The 15,704-nt window shown below is 38.0% G+C and overlaps 1 protein-coding gene across 7 annotated transcripts in view; it reads right to left on the minus strand.

The window, feature by feature from the left end:
- The window catches only part of Fam120c (family with sequence similarity 120C), a 141,542-nt gene that overhangs the window by 22,475 nt on the left and 103,363 nt on the right, over nt 1-15,704 (minus strand). For 6 of the 7 annotated variants that reach the window (XM_027432175.2, XM_027432174.2, XM_027432173.2 and 3 more), the window contains one exon: nt 3,712-3,826. In XM_027432175.2, the coding sequence (XP_027287976.1) occupies nt 3,712-3,826 (115 nt within the window). Of the gene's footprint in view, nt 1-3,711; nt 3,827-8,469; nt 8,532-15,704 lie in introns of those variants that run through there. The other variant, XM_035449775.1, reaches the window with a different exon arrangement.

Here is a 15,704-nt window from a genome sequence, read left to right on the forward strand (position 1 = left end):
CTACAGTTAAGAGTACTTGGTGTTTTATAGAGGACCCAGGTTCAATTCCCAGCACCCACAGGGTGGCTCACAAACATCTGTAACTGTGGTTCCAAGGGACCCAATGATCCCTTCAGACTTTTTCTGGCACTATACATGCATACTGTGCACAAATATTTACACAGACAAAAAAAACCCATCAACACACATAAAACTAAATAAATGGTTATTTTAGGCTGGCATGTCACATGGCTTAATAGAAAAGTTGATGCATTTTCAAGTCCACTTCTGGATATGATTTGCCATGAAGAGCTGCTCTAGGAACCAGAAATGTATTTGCTATCAAAAGAATCACTCATTTATCTTAGGTTGTTGTATCTTTCCTTAGCTGACCTAACTTAAATTATGACTTTGTAACTCTTTTTCTCTTTTTTTCTGATGTTTGTGATCAAACCCAAAGCCTCTTGCATATTAGCCAGGTACTCTACCACTGACTTGCAGCTGACTTCAAGTCTCTTTTATTATTTTGTTTGAAATCACCACGAACTCCAACTCTTTACCTTCCTGCCTCAGCTTTTTTTTTTTTTTTTGAGACAGGGTTTCACAGTGTTGCCCTGGCTGTCCTGGAACTCACTCTGTAGACTAGGCTGGCCTTGAACTCAGATCTACCTGCATCTGCCACCCAAGTGATGTGATTAAAGGCATGTGCCACCATCTCCTGGCTGGCTCTGCCTCAGCTTTTAAGAATGTGCCACCCTGCTTAGCTTGTCCTCCCCAACACAGAAGGCATCTTCCTCTTTTTCCCATTTTAGTATCAAAGTGCTAAACTATCTGTGCTGGTTAGGTTTTTATTTGTTTTGTTTTGTCAACTTGACACAAACTAGAGTCACCTGAGAAGGAACTTCAATTAAGAAACTGCCTTCATTTTAGAGATGGATCAGGGGATTGCCAGCCTACAATCCACACAGCCAGAGAGGCTGGGAAACAGGGAATACCCTAAGAGAGATATGCAAGGTACCCCAGAGAAGGGGAAGGGGACAGGTTCTCCTGAGCTAATTGGGAGAGGGAGCTGGGAGAAAGAGATGGGGAGAAGAGGAGGGTGAAGGAGGACATGGGAGAGCAGGGAGGTTGAGTCTGGGGAAGAATAGAGGAGAACAGGATGAGAGATATTATAATAGAGGGAGCCATTATAGGTCTGAGGAGAGATCTGACACTAGGGAGATCTCCAGAGACCTACAAGGATGACACCAACTGGCAAGCTAAGCAATAGTGGAGAGGCTACCTTAAATGTCCCTCCCCAATAATAAGATTGATGACTAACTTATATGTCACCCTAGAGCCTTCATCCAGTAGCTGATGGAAGCAGAGGCAGAGACCCACAGCTAAACACTGAACTGAACTCTGGAACCCAGTTGCAGAGAGGGAGGTGTGATGAGCAAAGGGGTCAAGACCAGGCTGCAGAAACCCACAGAAACAGCTGACCGGAACAAGGGGGGGTTCATGGACCCAGACTGATGGCTGGGAGGCCAGCATGGGACTGATCCAGACCCCTGAACGTGGGTGTCAATGAGGAGGCCTCTGCACTCTATGGGGCCTCTGGTAGTGGATCAGTATTTATCCCTGGCATAGGAAAGGACTTTGGGAACCCATCCTACGTGGAAGGATGCTCTCTCAGCCTGGACACATGGGGAGGGACTAGGCCTTGCCCCGATGACATGTCAGACTTTGGGGATCCCCCATGGAGGGCCTTATATTCCCTGGGGAACGGAGGGGGGGGGATGGAGTGGGAGGCTGGTGGGGGGCAGGGGAGGAGTGAAGGAGGGGAGAGGGATCTGAGATTGACATGTGAAGCAGGCTTTTTTCTACTTTAAATAAAAATAAATTATAAAAAACAATTGCCTTCATCAGATTGGCCTGTGGGGGGGTCTTAGAGCATTTTCTTGATTAATGATTGATGTGTAAGCAAGCCATGAGGAGCAAGCCAGTAAGCAGCACTCCTCCATAGCCTGTGTTTCATCAGTTCCGGCCCTAAAGTCCTGTTTTGGCTTCCCTCAGTGATGTACCATAATGTGTAAGCTGAGCTAAAGCCTTTCCTGCCCCAAGATCATTTACATACATACATACATACATTACATACATACATACATACATACATACATTTTACAGACTAGGATATTCCCCCTGCCCCACTCTCAGCTTCACAAGAAGCAAAAACTATAATAGGTGCATGCTATAACATCTGATTTAATTTGACAAGTCTTATTGAATTTGATCAACATTATCCTAGGGCTAGGGTACTGTAGTGATTTAAAAGGGTTGAAAATCAAATCATCTCTCCCTGTGGATACAATATGACCAACTCTTCAGGCCCCTGCTACCATGACTTTATGGTCATGGCCGACTGTACTCTCAAAATGAGCTATAGTAAATGCTTCCTTTTTAAGGTGACTTTGTCACATCAATGAGAAAAATAATAAATACAGGCCTCAAAGAAGCATAGCTACTAAAACCAGGGGAGGGTGTCTTGTATTAACTTGAAAAAATATTTATTTATTTATTTATTGTTTATTTATTTATGCTCTATCTGCATGTATGCCTTTATGCCAGAAGAGGGCACCAGATCTCATTACAGATGGTTGGTGGGAATTGAACTCAGGACATCTGGAAGAGCAGCCAGTGCTCCTAACCTCTAAGCCGTCTCTCCAGCCCTGGAGTAGGTATATTTAAAATATACAAATATACAAGAGACTATTCTATTTACACAGATTGTATTACACATCATCTTCACAGTTCCACGAGTTAAAAAAAAAGAGAGAAGGTAAGAAAGTTAAGTAACCTAGACTATCACGAATATGGGAGGTAATCATGCCAAGCCTGAAGCACAAGGCAACCTCTCTTCACAGTCATCTATCTTCTATTGCACTCAGTTCTTGGTGTATGTATTTTCTTCTTTCTGCTTTTTATATTTCTCCCAGGATTCACTCCCCTTTATTAAGTGTGTGTATTGGGAGAGAGGTCAGTAATGAGATGGCTCAGCAGGTAGAGGAACTTGAACAAAGGCTGATCACATGAATTTGATCCCTGGATCTTCCAAGGTGGCAAGAGAGGACTGATTACTGAAAGTGGTAACCTGACTCCTACATGTATACTGCATGTATACTGATTACTGAAAGTTGTAACCTGACTCCTACATGCCTATACTCACACACTAAATAAATATATACAAATTAAGGAGTAAGAGATAGACATTTACTCAGAGACAAGTAGGAACACTAAGGCGAGTCCCTGCAACATACCTTGTAAGTGATGGAAACCTTACCATGGTTTACAAGCCCTGCAAAATACTTATCTTTTCTGTGTTTTCGTTATGGGAGGCTAATATAACAGCATCTCTTGGTTTTATTAATAGAAGTATCTATTTTGTTAAGGTACATAAAACATTTACCTATAGAATTATTCTTTTTCCTAGCTCCAAAAGAAAATGACTTAAAGTTGAGGTACAAGCTTATGAAAGAAACAGCACACAACTATAATCTCAGCATTTGGAAAGTAGAAGCAAAAGGATTAGGAGATCAAGGTCATATGGTCATCTTTACTTACATAGAGAATTTAGGCCCAGACTGAGACTTGGTCTCAAAAAAAAGAAAGAAAGAAAGAAAGAAAGAAAGAAAGAAAGAAAGAAAGAAAGAAAGAGAAACCTGAAAAAATTTAAATGAATGTGGAATAAGTTACCTTGAGTTCTTGAAGCTGATCTGGTTCATAAAGCTGGGTAGACACAGCCTGTGCAAGGAAGGTGTCAAGTTCATGGCGATGCAGGATTCGGCCACCAGGCCACTGAACCATGTATCTAGAAACAAGAACATCATTATTTGATCACAATTGCCATTCATGTCATACACACTAAGAACCTAAAATGGTGCCAAGCATTTTTTGCACATACCTGTAATCTTATTACCTAGGAAAAAAAAGGCAGAAGAATAGAGAGTTCCAGGCTAGCCTGGGCTTCATAGCATGACACTATCAACAACAAGGGCTAGAAATGTTGCTCACTAGTAAAGAGCTTGCTTAGTATGCACAAGGCTCTGGAATCAATTCCCCAAACTGTAAAACAAACATACAAACATGCACACACAAAACCTTCACAAACTTATCAAGAACCAGACTCTGGGCTAATTTATAGTGATTCCAAATCTAAATGATAGAGGAGATAGACATGAACAACATTGACAGTGTGGTGTGTTATCAATCAAGAAAAAAAAAACTACACAGGGTTCTATGAGAACACAGGAGAGTCCCAATGGTCAAGGAAGTCACCCTGCAAAACTCAGCAGGAGCAGAGTTTCAAGGGAATTGTACAGTTATTGAGAAATAAGATAAGGGGGCTGGAGAGATGGTTCAGTGGTTAAGAACACTGACTGCTCTTCCAGAGGACCTGAGTTCAATTCCCAGCAACCATATGGTGGCTCACAACCATCTGTAATGAGATCCAGTGCCCTTCTCTGGCCTGAAGGGATACACAGGGAGAACACTGTACACATAATAAATAAAATCTTTTTAAAAAGAGAGAAATAAGATAGGGATAGGATTTCTAGGATCTTCTAGGAAGAATATTATGAAGACATGATTTTACAAGATGCACCTGGCTAGATATTGCTGAATAATAGCTGGTGAAATTAAGGTAGGCCACATCATAGTCCCCAAATAAGATTATGAAATGTGCATCTCTGTCCCCAAATTGTAGGAAGACATTTAAGGACTGCTAGCAAGAGAGTGATACTGACATGCATATCAGTTGAGAGGTGACTGAACCTGTAGCCAATGGTGGACATTCAGTGGGAATGAAGTCATTTGGAGACAAAGATAAGAGCTATCGGTGAATAAACCCACGAGGTTTGGTCATAGGAATTTTTTCCTCATAGTGTTAAGGATAGAATCCAGACTACACATATGTTAGGCAAATGCTTTGTCACTTCCAACCCTTGGCCACAGGTTTAAGAACTCTGGCTTGTGAAGCTGGGAGGTGGTGGCACACACCTTTAATACCAGCACTTCAGAGGCAGAGGCAGGAAGATCTCTGTGAGTTCAAGGCCAGCCTGGCCTACAGAGCAAGTTCCAGGACAGACTCCAAAGCTACAGAGAAACCCTGCTCAAAAATACAAACCAAATAAACAAACAAAACACAAAGAACTCTATCTTGTGAAGATGACTGGGTGCCATGGTACCACTTTTAAAGCTAGGAAATCTAGGGCAGGGTGGTGGCAGCACATGCCTTTAGTCCCAGTATTTGGGAGGCAGAGGCAGGTGGATCTCTAAGTTGGAGGCCAGCCTGGTCTACCATGTGAGTTCCAGGACAGTTAGGATTATACAGAGTAACCAGGTCTCGATAAAATAAAAACAAACAAATAAGAAATCTGTTAATTAGGTTCCTATTCATGAGCATTTGAATTGACTGTCCATGAACTGAATGTGTTTTATAGATACAGTGTCTTATAGATACTGAGGATGTAGAGACAGGAAAAAAAAACGCTGTAAATATATCAGTATAGAATATGTACTTAGCTCCTTGCAGGCCCACAAGACAATGAACAAGCATAATTTCTAAAGTTGTGCAAAAGTTTGGAAACTTGGCATTTCAAGCTAGGGGTGGCTAAAGCAACACATGGGGTATAGTCCTGGGGACTCTGGGCCAATTATTACATCCCCAATCTGGCATGGAATCTAGAAACTTCCCAAAACAAAGAGTGTAAGCATCCTGACCACCAAAATTTTTCTTCAAGTTCAAAGTATTATTCCTTTGAATTTTACAATGATTCTGGAATGGCAGGAATGACAACAAATCCTGGGACTTCTTTAGCAACTCAGGATATGTAGGCAGGAATTCTGCATCCCACAATACTTCCTTTGCTTAGAGCATTTTGTAACCTTTCTCACTCACACTTTGTTCACTTGGGAAATTTATTCACACTTTATAACTTATTTTATATTTTCTGATACTATACAATTTAGCACATAATTCATAGCTTGTATCTTTTATAAGGTGTTCTTTTTACTAATACTTTTTTGCCTTGAAGGCTATTTTTATAATTTCTTGATTTAGCTTTACTTAAGCTTTTATTTCTAAGTTTATCCTAGTTTGTTAGCAAATGTAAAGAGAATAAAGGAAGAAAATGAACAACACATACTAGGAGATTTCAAATCTTACCATCCAGTTATGACATGGAAAGTATAAATAAAAGACATTTAAAGTTACAGGCTGTGTGACTAACATAATGAAATTTAAATGCTTTACTGATTATCAACAAAGAACAATGCTTTACTGATTATCAACAAAGACAATTTATGCAAGTACCTATGTGAGTTACCAGGAGGTCTAGGGCCTTGTATGTTATTGATGATCTTTGTTTATAATTCCTCATTTATTATGAACCTTTAAGTACACGGTATTCATAAATATGCATTGAAAGAATAATGTATCGATCAGGCCATGTTAAATGACGAAAAAGCAAAATAATCAAGAACAAAAACCTTAATGAAAACAAAGCTTCGAAAGTAGAATTCTTTGAATTACATACATCTTGAATGTTACAAAAGAAAAAAGACCTGAAGGAGTCAAGTGTGAAGAGAGGCGAGCTCACAAAAAGGGCATGACTGGGCAGGCTGTCCTGAGTGTTGACTAAATATACCTGGAGAATCAAAAGGGGCTCTAAGAGGAAGAATTAACTTCCTTTATTGGGGATTAGAGCCTTTTGCTTACTTTGATTTATATTCCAGTGTTACTCTGAGATCTCTCTCTAGCCTTAGTAAAAAGTACAGCACAGTAGGTGTTCAATAAATATTTGCTGGACAAATAAGTCACTGTCAGCATAGGCTAACACATTTGAATCAGTGCTGCTATTCAACTAGTATTGAATAAATTAGGAGATACAGTGTAGGGGCTACTAAGTCCACGGAGTGCAAGGATCAGAAACAGCATAGCAGAAAATAATTAGTATTATTTATTACATCTACCAATATTCAGGGTTGTTCATCATGTGGTATTTCCCAAACTATACGATTCTATTGAAGATTTTCTCTGGCAAAACCATATCATGGAGGTTAGAGAGTTGGCTCAGTGGTAAAGAACACTTATTGCTCTTGTAGAGGCTTGGATTTGGTTCCCAGCACCCACATGGTGGCTAACATCCATCTGTACTTCCAGTTCCAAATAATTCAATGCCTTCTTTTGACTTTTGTGGGCACTACATGCATGTGATGCACAGACATACATGCAGGTAAAACACCTATACACAGAAAATAAAATAAAAACATATACATAGAAAAATAATAAAACCTATATCATGATTTTATTTCCCAAGGAACTTTTTCATTTTCTGTGACAAGACAGCATCTTTACTATAACATAATTATACACAATACATGCAAGTATTATATATTCTACTATAGTTTATATAGTGAACTATACTTTATTCATATATAGTAAGTTCCTGTGATATTGTAGACATTGATTGGACCTTTATTTATATAGAATATAGTGACAAAGAATACATACTTTGGAAGCTAACATGCATGTAACAGCACTCAGCATTAGTACATAGCACAATAAGCAGTTCTTTTTATTTGGTGAAACTCTTCTTTAGATAATAAAGTCTCATGCACATATATAAGGATTTGTTAATAGCCTATCAATTTTCTATTTATTTACCAAGCCAATACCATACTGACTTAAATAAGTGACAGTCTTTCCTTTTACACCACTTTTTTTGAGACAGGGTTTCTGTGATTAGCTCTGGCTATCCTAGAACTCAAACTGTAGACGAGGCTAGTCTCGAATTTGAACTGCCTCCCAAATGCTGGGATTAAAGCTTTGTGCCATCACTGCCTGGCACACCACTTCTACTTTTAATTTTAAGCAACAGTAACAAATTTATTCTGATTCCAAACTTTCAAATTCATTCTGATTTAGAAAAGTGTAAAATTGTTGGGACCGAGTGGTAGAGCACTGGGGAGAATGACATCTTTTTTTTTTCTGTTTTGTTTTGTTTTGCTTTTCAAGACAGGGTTTCTCTGTGTAGCCTTGGCTATCCTGGAACTCACTATCCAGACCATGCTGGCCTCAAACTCACAGAAATCTGCCTGCTTCTGCCTCCCAGGTGCTGGGATTAAAGACATGTGCCACATCTTTATAATAGTAAGACTTCTAGTCCACAAAGTTTTCATCTACTTATTTGTTTTGGCTTTTTATTGAACATTTAATAACATTTATTATTTATTTGAAGTACTGGAGGTTGAACGCAGGTCTCACATGCATGCACTCTATAATTGACCAGGCTCAGCATAGAGAATTGAAAGTTGATTCATGACGTGGCCTGTTACCAGTAGTTTGACTTAATTGCTACATAATTTTCATTGATGGACATACCTCAGTATATTTATCTACTTACCAGTTGATAGATAATTAGGTTCTTTGAGCTTTTTGGCTATTATAATTAATACTTCCATTAATATTCAAGTCTTTCTGTGGGCATATCTTTTCAGTGCTCTTGGAGTGATAGCTAGGAGTGAAATGAATGAGTCATCTGATATATACATATTTAATCTTTTGAGAAAATAATAAATTTGGGGTTGGAGAGATGTCTCAGTGGTTAAGAATGTTTATGGCTCTTCTAGAGGACCCAAGTTTAGTTCCTAGCACCCATATCAGGTGGCTCACAACCACCTTAACTCCAGCTCTTGGAGATGATGCCCTCTTCTGGCTTCCACAGACATCTGAACATACATGAAATATAGTCATACACACACACACACACACACACACACACACACACACACACACACACACACACACACACACACAATTTTTAAAAAGATCTTAAGGAAAAAGAAAATGGCAAACCAGATAGAAATGTACCTCACTGGTAAAGCATTTTCTACTGTGTGCAAAGCCATGGGTTTTTTGTTTGTTTGATTTGTTTTAAACAACATTTAATTTAAAACATGAAAATGGCAAAGTAGTTTTCAAAGTAGCTATACCTCCTGTAGTTTTTCAACATTTTAAAATATTTGTTATGGTCTTTTTAATTATAATAATTCTGATCGAGTGAATTAGTATCTATTATTACTTTTCTTCAACAAACTGCTTGAAGTCTTAGAGTAATAAGGCAAGAAATGGAAACAAAAGAACTATAAACAGGGAAGGTAAAGTCAAGTTGTCCATGTTTTTAGAGTTATGATCTCATACTTAAAAGATCCTAGAGATTCCATCAGATCTGACAAACAATTTAAGCAAAGAGTCAGAATACAAAAATCAGCATTAAAAAAATAGCATATTTTCTGCATAGTGCTGAAAAATAAGCTTGCTGAGAAAAAATCATAAAAATAATTTAACTTGGGCTGGAGAGATGGCTCAGAGGTTAAGAGCACTGATTGTTCTTCCAGAGGTCCTGAGTTCAATACCCAGCAACCAAATGGTGACTCACAACCACCTTTAATGAGATATGGTGCCCTCTGCAGGCACATAATAAATAAATAAAATCTTAAAAAAATAATTTAACTTAAAATAACTTCAAAAAACAAAACAGAATAAAACCATAGCTAATAATAAATCTAAGTGGTCAGTGATTCTCAACTTTCCTAAGGCTGTGACTTTTTAATATAGTTCCTCATATTGTGGCGACCCCCCAACCATAAAATTATTTTCATTGCTACTTCATAATTTTACTACTGTTATGAATCATAATGTAAATATATGATATTTAGGATATCTAATATGTGATCCCCAAATGGGTCATTACCCACAGGTTGAGAACCACTGGAATAGACGAGAGGATTCTACAGTGATAATTAGAAAACCCCAAAGAGGGCTAGAGAGATGGCTCAGCTGTTAAAGGCTAGGCTCACAACCAAAAATATAAGAAAACCCCAAAGAAAGATGACAAAAATGTCCTCATATGTTCATGGGTGAGATAATATTGTTAAAATTGCCATACTAATGATATCATCTACATATATTCAATGCAATCCCCCATCAAAATGGTAATACTTTTTTTTTAACAGAACTAGAAAATAACCCTCCAAATCATATGGAAGCAGAAAAGACCCTGAATAGGGAAAAAAGTACTTCTAAAGTTATAACATTCCATTTCAAATTATACTACAGAGCCATTGTTAATAAAAAAATAATGGCATTGGCACAAAACAGGCATGTATAGCAAACGGATGGAAACAGAGGACCAGATGCATACTTCAAATCCTCAGAAATTTGATTCTTGGCAAAAGTGACAAGAACATACACTGGAAGCTGGAGTCATTTAACAAATGGTACGTAGATAGCCCCATGTAAAAGACTGAAACTGGCTCACTCTTTTTCTATGTAAAACTCTAATCAAAATGGATCAAAGGTCTTAACAGAAAACTGAAACTTCCAAACTATGCATAGAAGACTAGAGAAACACTTCAAGATGTTGACACAAGTAACAATTTTATGAATAGGAAGCCAATAGCTCAGTGAACCGGCAAGTATAGATGACAGGATTCCATCAAATTCAAAAGTCCTGCATAGCAAAGGAGAGGATGTTCATATTCACAGCAACAATGTTCACAAATCAAGTTAGAGAGTCCATTGGGTACCAATCAATGGAAGGCAAGGAAAATGTGCTATTTGTACAGTGTATGATTCAGCCCTGAAGAATAAAATTATGTCATTTACAGGAAAAGTGAAGAAACTGCAGGTTATAATATAAAATTAATTCGGCCTGGTATCTATATTATGGGTAGTTTTTAATTAGCAATTTGAGTCCTTGTTATATACATGCTCAGATCTTCCATTTCTTCTTGCATTTAAGTAATTTGTCAATGTTACCTCTCATTTCATTTGTTGGCATACTTTTCCTCACACTTTATTTAAGTTATGTCTCTTTATCATTCTTAATTTCAGTTATTTTATACTTTCTTTTTTTTGTTTCTTGATCAACAGTTTTGTTTTGTTTTTGTTTTTTGGGTTTGCTTTTGTTTTTGTTTTTGGTCAGGGCAGGGGATTGCAAGAGAGTATTGGGAGTATGGTCAACATACAATACGCATGAAATTGACCATGGGACCTCTTGCTGTGTACAGTATAGTCTAGTAAAAATCTGAACCAAGTTGTGTAGCATTTAATAATATTCTTTTTGTATCCTTATTTTGTTTATAGCTAATGCAGACTTAGTAGTTTCCTTTTTATGAGTCTTTGGGTTTACCCAGTTTGCAGTGCTGGGGAGTTGGAACCTCATACATGCTAGGGAACTGCATTAGTACTGAACTCTATCCTTTGTCCACTGCTTATAATGAATGGTTACTGGGGTCATGCAGGTCTCCTCCCTCAGCTTTCCACACTCCCAGGACTAGCAATGTGTAGTTTCAATTTTGTATTTTTTCCTAGTTTAATTAATATACAAAATGAGGTTGTTGGTTTGAGATTTTTCTCTTATATTAAAGCACTTATAGCTATATATTTATCAGCACTGTTTTAGGCATGCCTCATAAATTATTGTGTTATTTTGTTCTTATTCATCTTTATTTTCTAATTTCCTTTGTGGTTTCTTCTTTGACTTATTATGTAGGACTATACAGTTGAATTTTCACATACTTGTGATTTTTTTTTTCAAAATTTCTTTCATGAGTTGTTTCTAATTTATGGCTGTCACAGATCACAGATCCTATTTGAAATAATCATTTACATTCATCATTTCTTGCTCTGCAACCTAACCTATTGTCTAATATGCAGATTGTTCCATGTACACATGAAAAGGATGTGGAGGGTTGGTAGTGTTGGGTGGGGTATTCTAGAGATGACTGCAGGAATGGCTTATTAGTTCAGAGCTTTTACGTTTCAATTCCTGCAGTTGTTCTTTATCCATTTTTGAAAATGTGAAACTGCAATGTGTATTTAATTCTCTTGTGTGTGAACTGGGGACTGAACTCTCAGAGCCACCTGCTAAGCATGCATACTATGGTGTAGCTACAAGCCAGCCAAATTGTTAATGGTTAAATAGTCCATTTATACTTTTTGTTGCTGTTGTTTTTTTGAAACAGGATTTCTCTGTGTAGCCCTGGATGTTGTATGGCGTGACTTCTCTTCATGGCATTTTAAAAATTACAACAGAGAGCCACACTTATCTATGGGTATAAGTATTAAAATGAGTTTTCTAGAAATTTTATTTGTAGCTTGCCTTTACAAACCAAATTTTCACTCAGTCTGCAACCAAGTTAATAATACTCTTTGAGATCATATAGAACTATGTGCTCATTCTGCCTGTATACTATGTACTCAGCCTGATTAGAATTAACCAAACTTAAGCAAAACAATGTAATCATTCTTGCTATGGTTTAGACTCCTCTATGTACTGTGTTCCCTATTTCTCTTTTGTGACCCACTCATCCCCTGACTCAGAACAATGTGTGTTTGTATAAGATGTGGTGGCTAGGACTAAGACCACTTGCTGGAAATCACAAGGTATTGAAAGCAATACTACCCCCACCAAAAAAATGTGGGTATTAATTGACAATATCTGTTATAGCTTTTTGTGTTGCTCTGAGTCAACTGGGATAGCACAACAATTTACTCCCTTCTGAGACTCCATAATGCAGAGGGGAACCTTTGTTTAAGAGATCAGATCAAGGGAGATGAAAACTCTTCGGAACAAGTCAGGCCCACTTTGGGTAAATGATGCCAAGAGTTAGTTTCTCTTCTTTCACTTTAGGTGGCACCGCCTGTGACAGGCATTTAGAATGCAGTTCGACATTATACTGCATTCCATGTCCATTATAGTACCAGGCATTATTTTTTTTCTATTTAGTGGGCCTTAAGTTCAATTAGATGGCTGTTGTATATTCACAAGATAAAAGTGCTTCTATTTCACCCATGGGCCTATCTTGCTATGTTAGTCTTCCTTGTGATTCATAGGCTTTATAGTAGTGTAGGAATATAGATTGCTTTTCTCCCTTGGCAGCTTGCATAGCACCTTCTGATACTTTGAGAGCTAGTCCTCAGGGAGGAAGGAGTCTTTCAGGTTATTTGTAGCTCAACTTCTCCAAGGCTTGTGTCCAAACCATAGGTGGCATTGTATTTATTAGTCAGGGTTTTCCAGCGCAGTGGTTCTCAACCTGTGTGAGTCGTGACCCCTCTGGGAGTTGAATAACCCTTTACAGGGGTCACTGAAGACCACCAGAAAACAGATATTTACACCATCATTCTTAATAGTAGTAAAATTACAGTTATGAAGTAACAATAAAAATAATTTTTGTTTGTTTTCAAGACATGGTTTCTCTGTATCCTTGACTGTCCTGGAACTTGCTCTGAAGACCAGGCTGGCCTTGAACTCACGGAGATCTGCCTGCCTCTGCCTCCTGAGTGTTAACAATAGTAATTTTACGGTTGGGGTCACCACAACATAAGAAACTGTATTAAAGGGTCAGCATTAGGAAGGTTGAGAACCACTGCTCTAAGGGAATATAGCCTCCAGAATGAATATACATGCACATATATATGTATATAAGAATTATTAGAATGGCTTATAGGCTGTGGTAAGCTAGTTCAACAATGGCTGTCTACAATAGAAGGTCCAAGAATATAGTAGTTGTTCAGCCCATGAGGTTGGATGTCTCAGCTGGTATTCTTCTTTTTTAAAATACTTTATTTAACTTTGCGTACATTGGTGTAAAGATACCAGATCCCCTGGAACTGGAGTTACAGACAGGTATGAGCTGCCATGTGGGTACTGGGACTAGAACCTGGGTCCTCTTGAAGAGCAGCCACTGCTCTTAAACACTGAGCCATCTCTCCAGCCCCTCAGCTGGTCTTCAATATACACCAGAATCCAGAAAAAGTAGGCTCTAACACCAATGGAGGAGTGGACTTGCTAGCAAGGCAAGATCAAGCAGGCAAAGAGAGTTTCCTTTTCCTGTGTCCTTTTCTTTTGAGACAGGGTTTCTCTATGTAGCCCTGGGTGTCCTGTAACTCACTCTGTAGATCAGGCTGGCCCCAAACTCACAGAGATCTACCTGGCTCTATCTCCTGAGTGCTGGGAGGCATGTGCCACCACTGCCTGGCTCCTGTGTCCTTTATATAAACTGCCAGTAGGAGGAGTGGTCCAGATTCAAGGTGGATCTTTCCACCTCAAAAGATCCAGATTAGAAGTGGGTCTTTCCATTTCAAATGATTTAATTATGAAAAAAGCCCTCACAGGTGTGTCCAGCCACTTGGGTTTTAGTTAATTCCAGATGGAGTCATAATGACTACCAAAACCACCATCATAGGTATCTTTATCAAAAGGGTTTTACCATCAAGTTCTGGGGGACAACCAACAGCAATAGCAATAGCCTATATTGTTTTGGGAGACTCTTTAATTCCCTTCCCAACAATATGAAGGGAGGTTTCTAATGCCGACACTGTTGATTTTGTTAGATTGCCTATGGGTTGGGTAAACACATACTTATATATTACATATAGCATATATGTATTTTTAAAGACTTATTATTTATTTTGTATACAATGTTCTGTCTGCATGTATACCTGCAGGCCAGAAGAGGGCACCAGATCTCATTACAGATGGTTGTGAGTAACCATGTGGTTACTGGGACTTGAAATCAGGGCCTCTGGAAGAGCAGCCAGTGCTCTTAACCTCTGAGCCATCTCTCCAGCCCGAGTATATATGTATTTTAAAGTAAACTTCAAATAATGTTTCCCTGTCATTTTAAGTAGAAATTTTATGTTAATTTCCCTAGAGTTTATATACACCTGAAATTATCTGTACCTATTTAAGATATATACTAACTTCATTCCAGAAATTTCATTCCTATATAGCTCCATTTATTCCTTTATTGTTTGTAGTATTTTTGTTATACATATTACATCTATATAAAGCCAACACTACACTGTCAAATATTATTAATGTATAATCCTATATTTTAAAATTCATTTATTTATCTACTGACTTATTGATTTATTTACTATGTATGGGTGCTATGTCTGGCATGTATGCCTGTTACATAAATGGTGCCCACAGATACCAGAAGAGAGAGAGCATTAGATCCCATGAAATTAGTTACAAATGATGGTGAGCTCATCCTGTGGCTGCTGGGAGTCAAACCTGGGTCTTCTGGAAGAATAGTCAGTGCTCTTAACTGCTGAACCATCTCTCCAGCTTCCATAATCTCAAAGTTTCTTTTTAAGGTAAGAGAATGGAAGCAAAGCATGTGGTTATAGCTGCTGTATTATTCTAATTATTTTTGGTTCCCTGCATTTCTCATTGTGTGTATCCTACGGTGTCATTTCTTATTGCAAACATTCCTTTGTCCTGCCAATTTTTTTTTGCTGATACTTTCTACATGTGATAAGCTCAACAACATAGTTATATACATCTTGTATGCAATAGCTTTTAAAATGAGAAAAAAGAACATACGCAATTATATTGTTTTCAAATTGGCACTAAGTGTGAAAATGTGGCTATTTCCTATTTTTTGTGTTGAGTTGAATGATTGTTGTTTTTTGTTTTTGTTTTTGTTTTTTTGATTTTGGACTTTTGAGAAAAGGTCTGCCTTGAAACTTCATATGAAGCCAAGGATGATCTTGAACTCCTGCCTCAACCTTTCAAGAGTAGTGATTACAGGCATGTGCCTTGCTTTCAACCCATGGAACTTTTGTATTTTTTCTAAGGTAGGTCTGCTAGCAATCTATTCTTTCGGTCTTCTTT

This window comes from Cricetulus griseus, chromosome X (genome assembly GCF_003668045.3).
Source record: "Cricetulus griseus strain 17A/GY chromosome X, alternate assembly CriGri-PICRH-1.0, whole genome shotgun sequence".
Taxonomy (NCBI): Eukaryota; Metazoa; Chordata; class Mammalia; order Rodentia; family Cricetidae; genus Cricetulus; species Cricetulus griseus.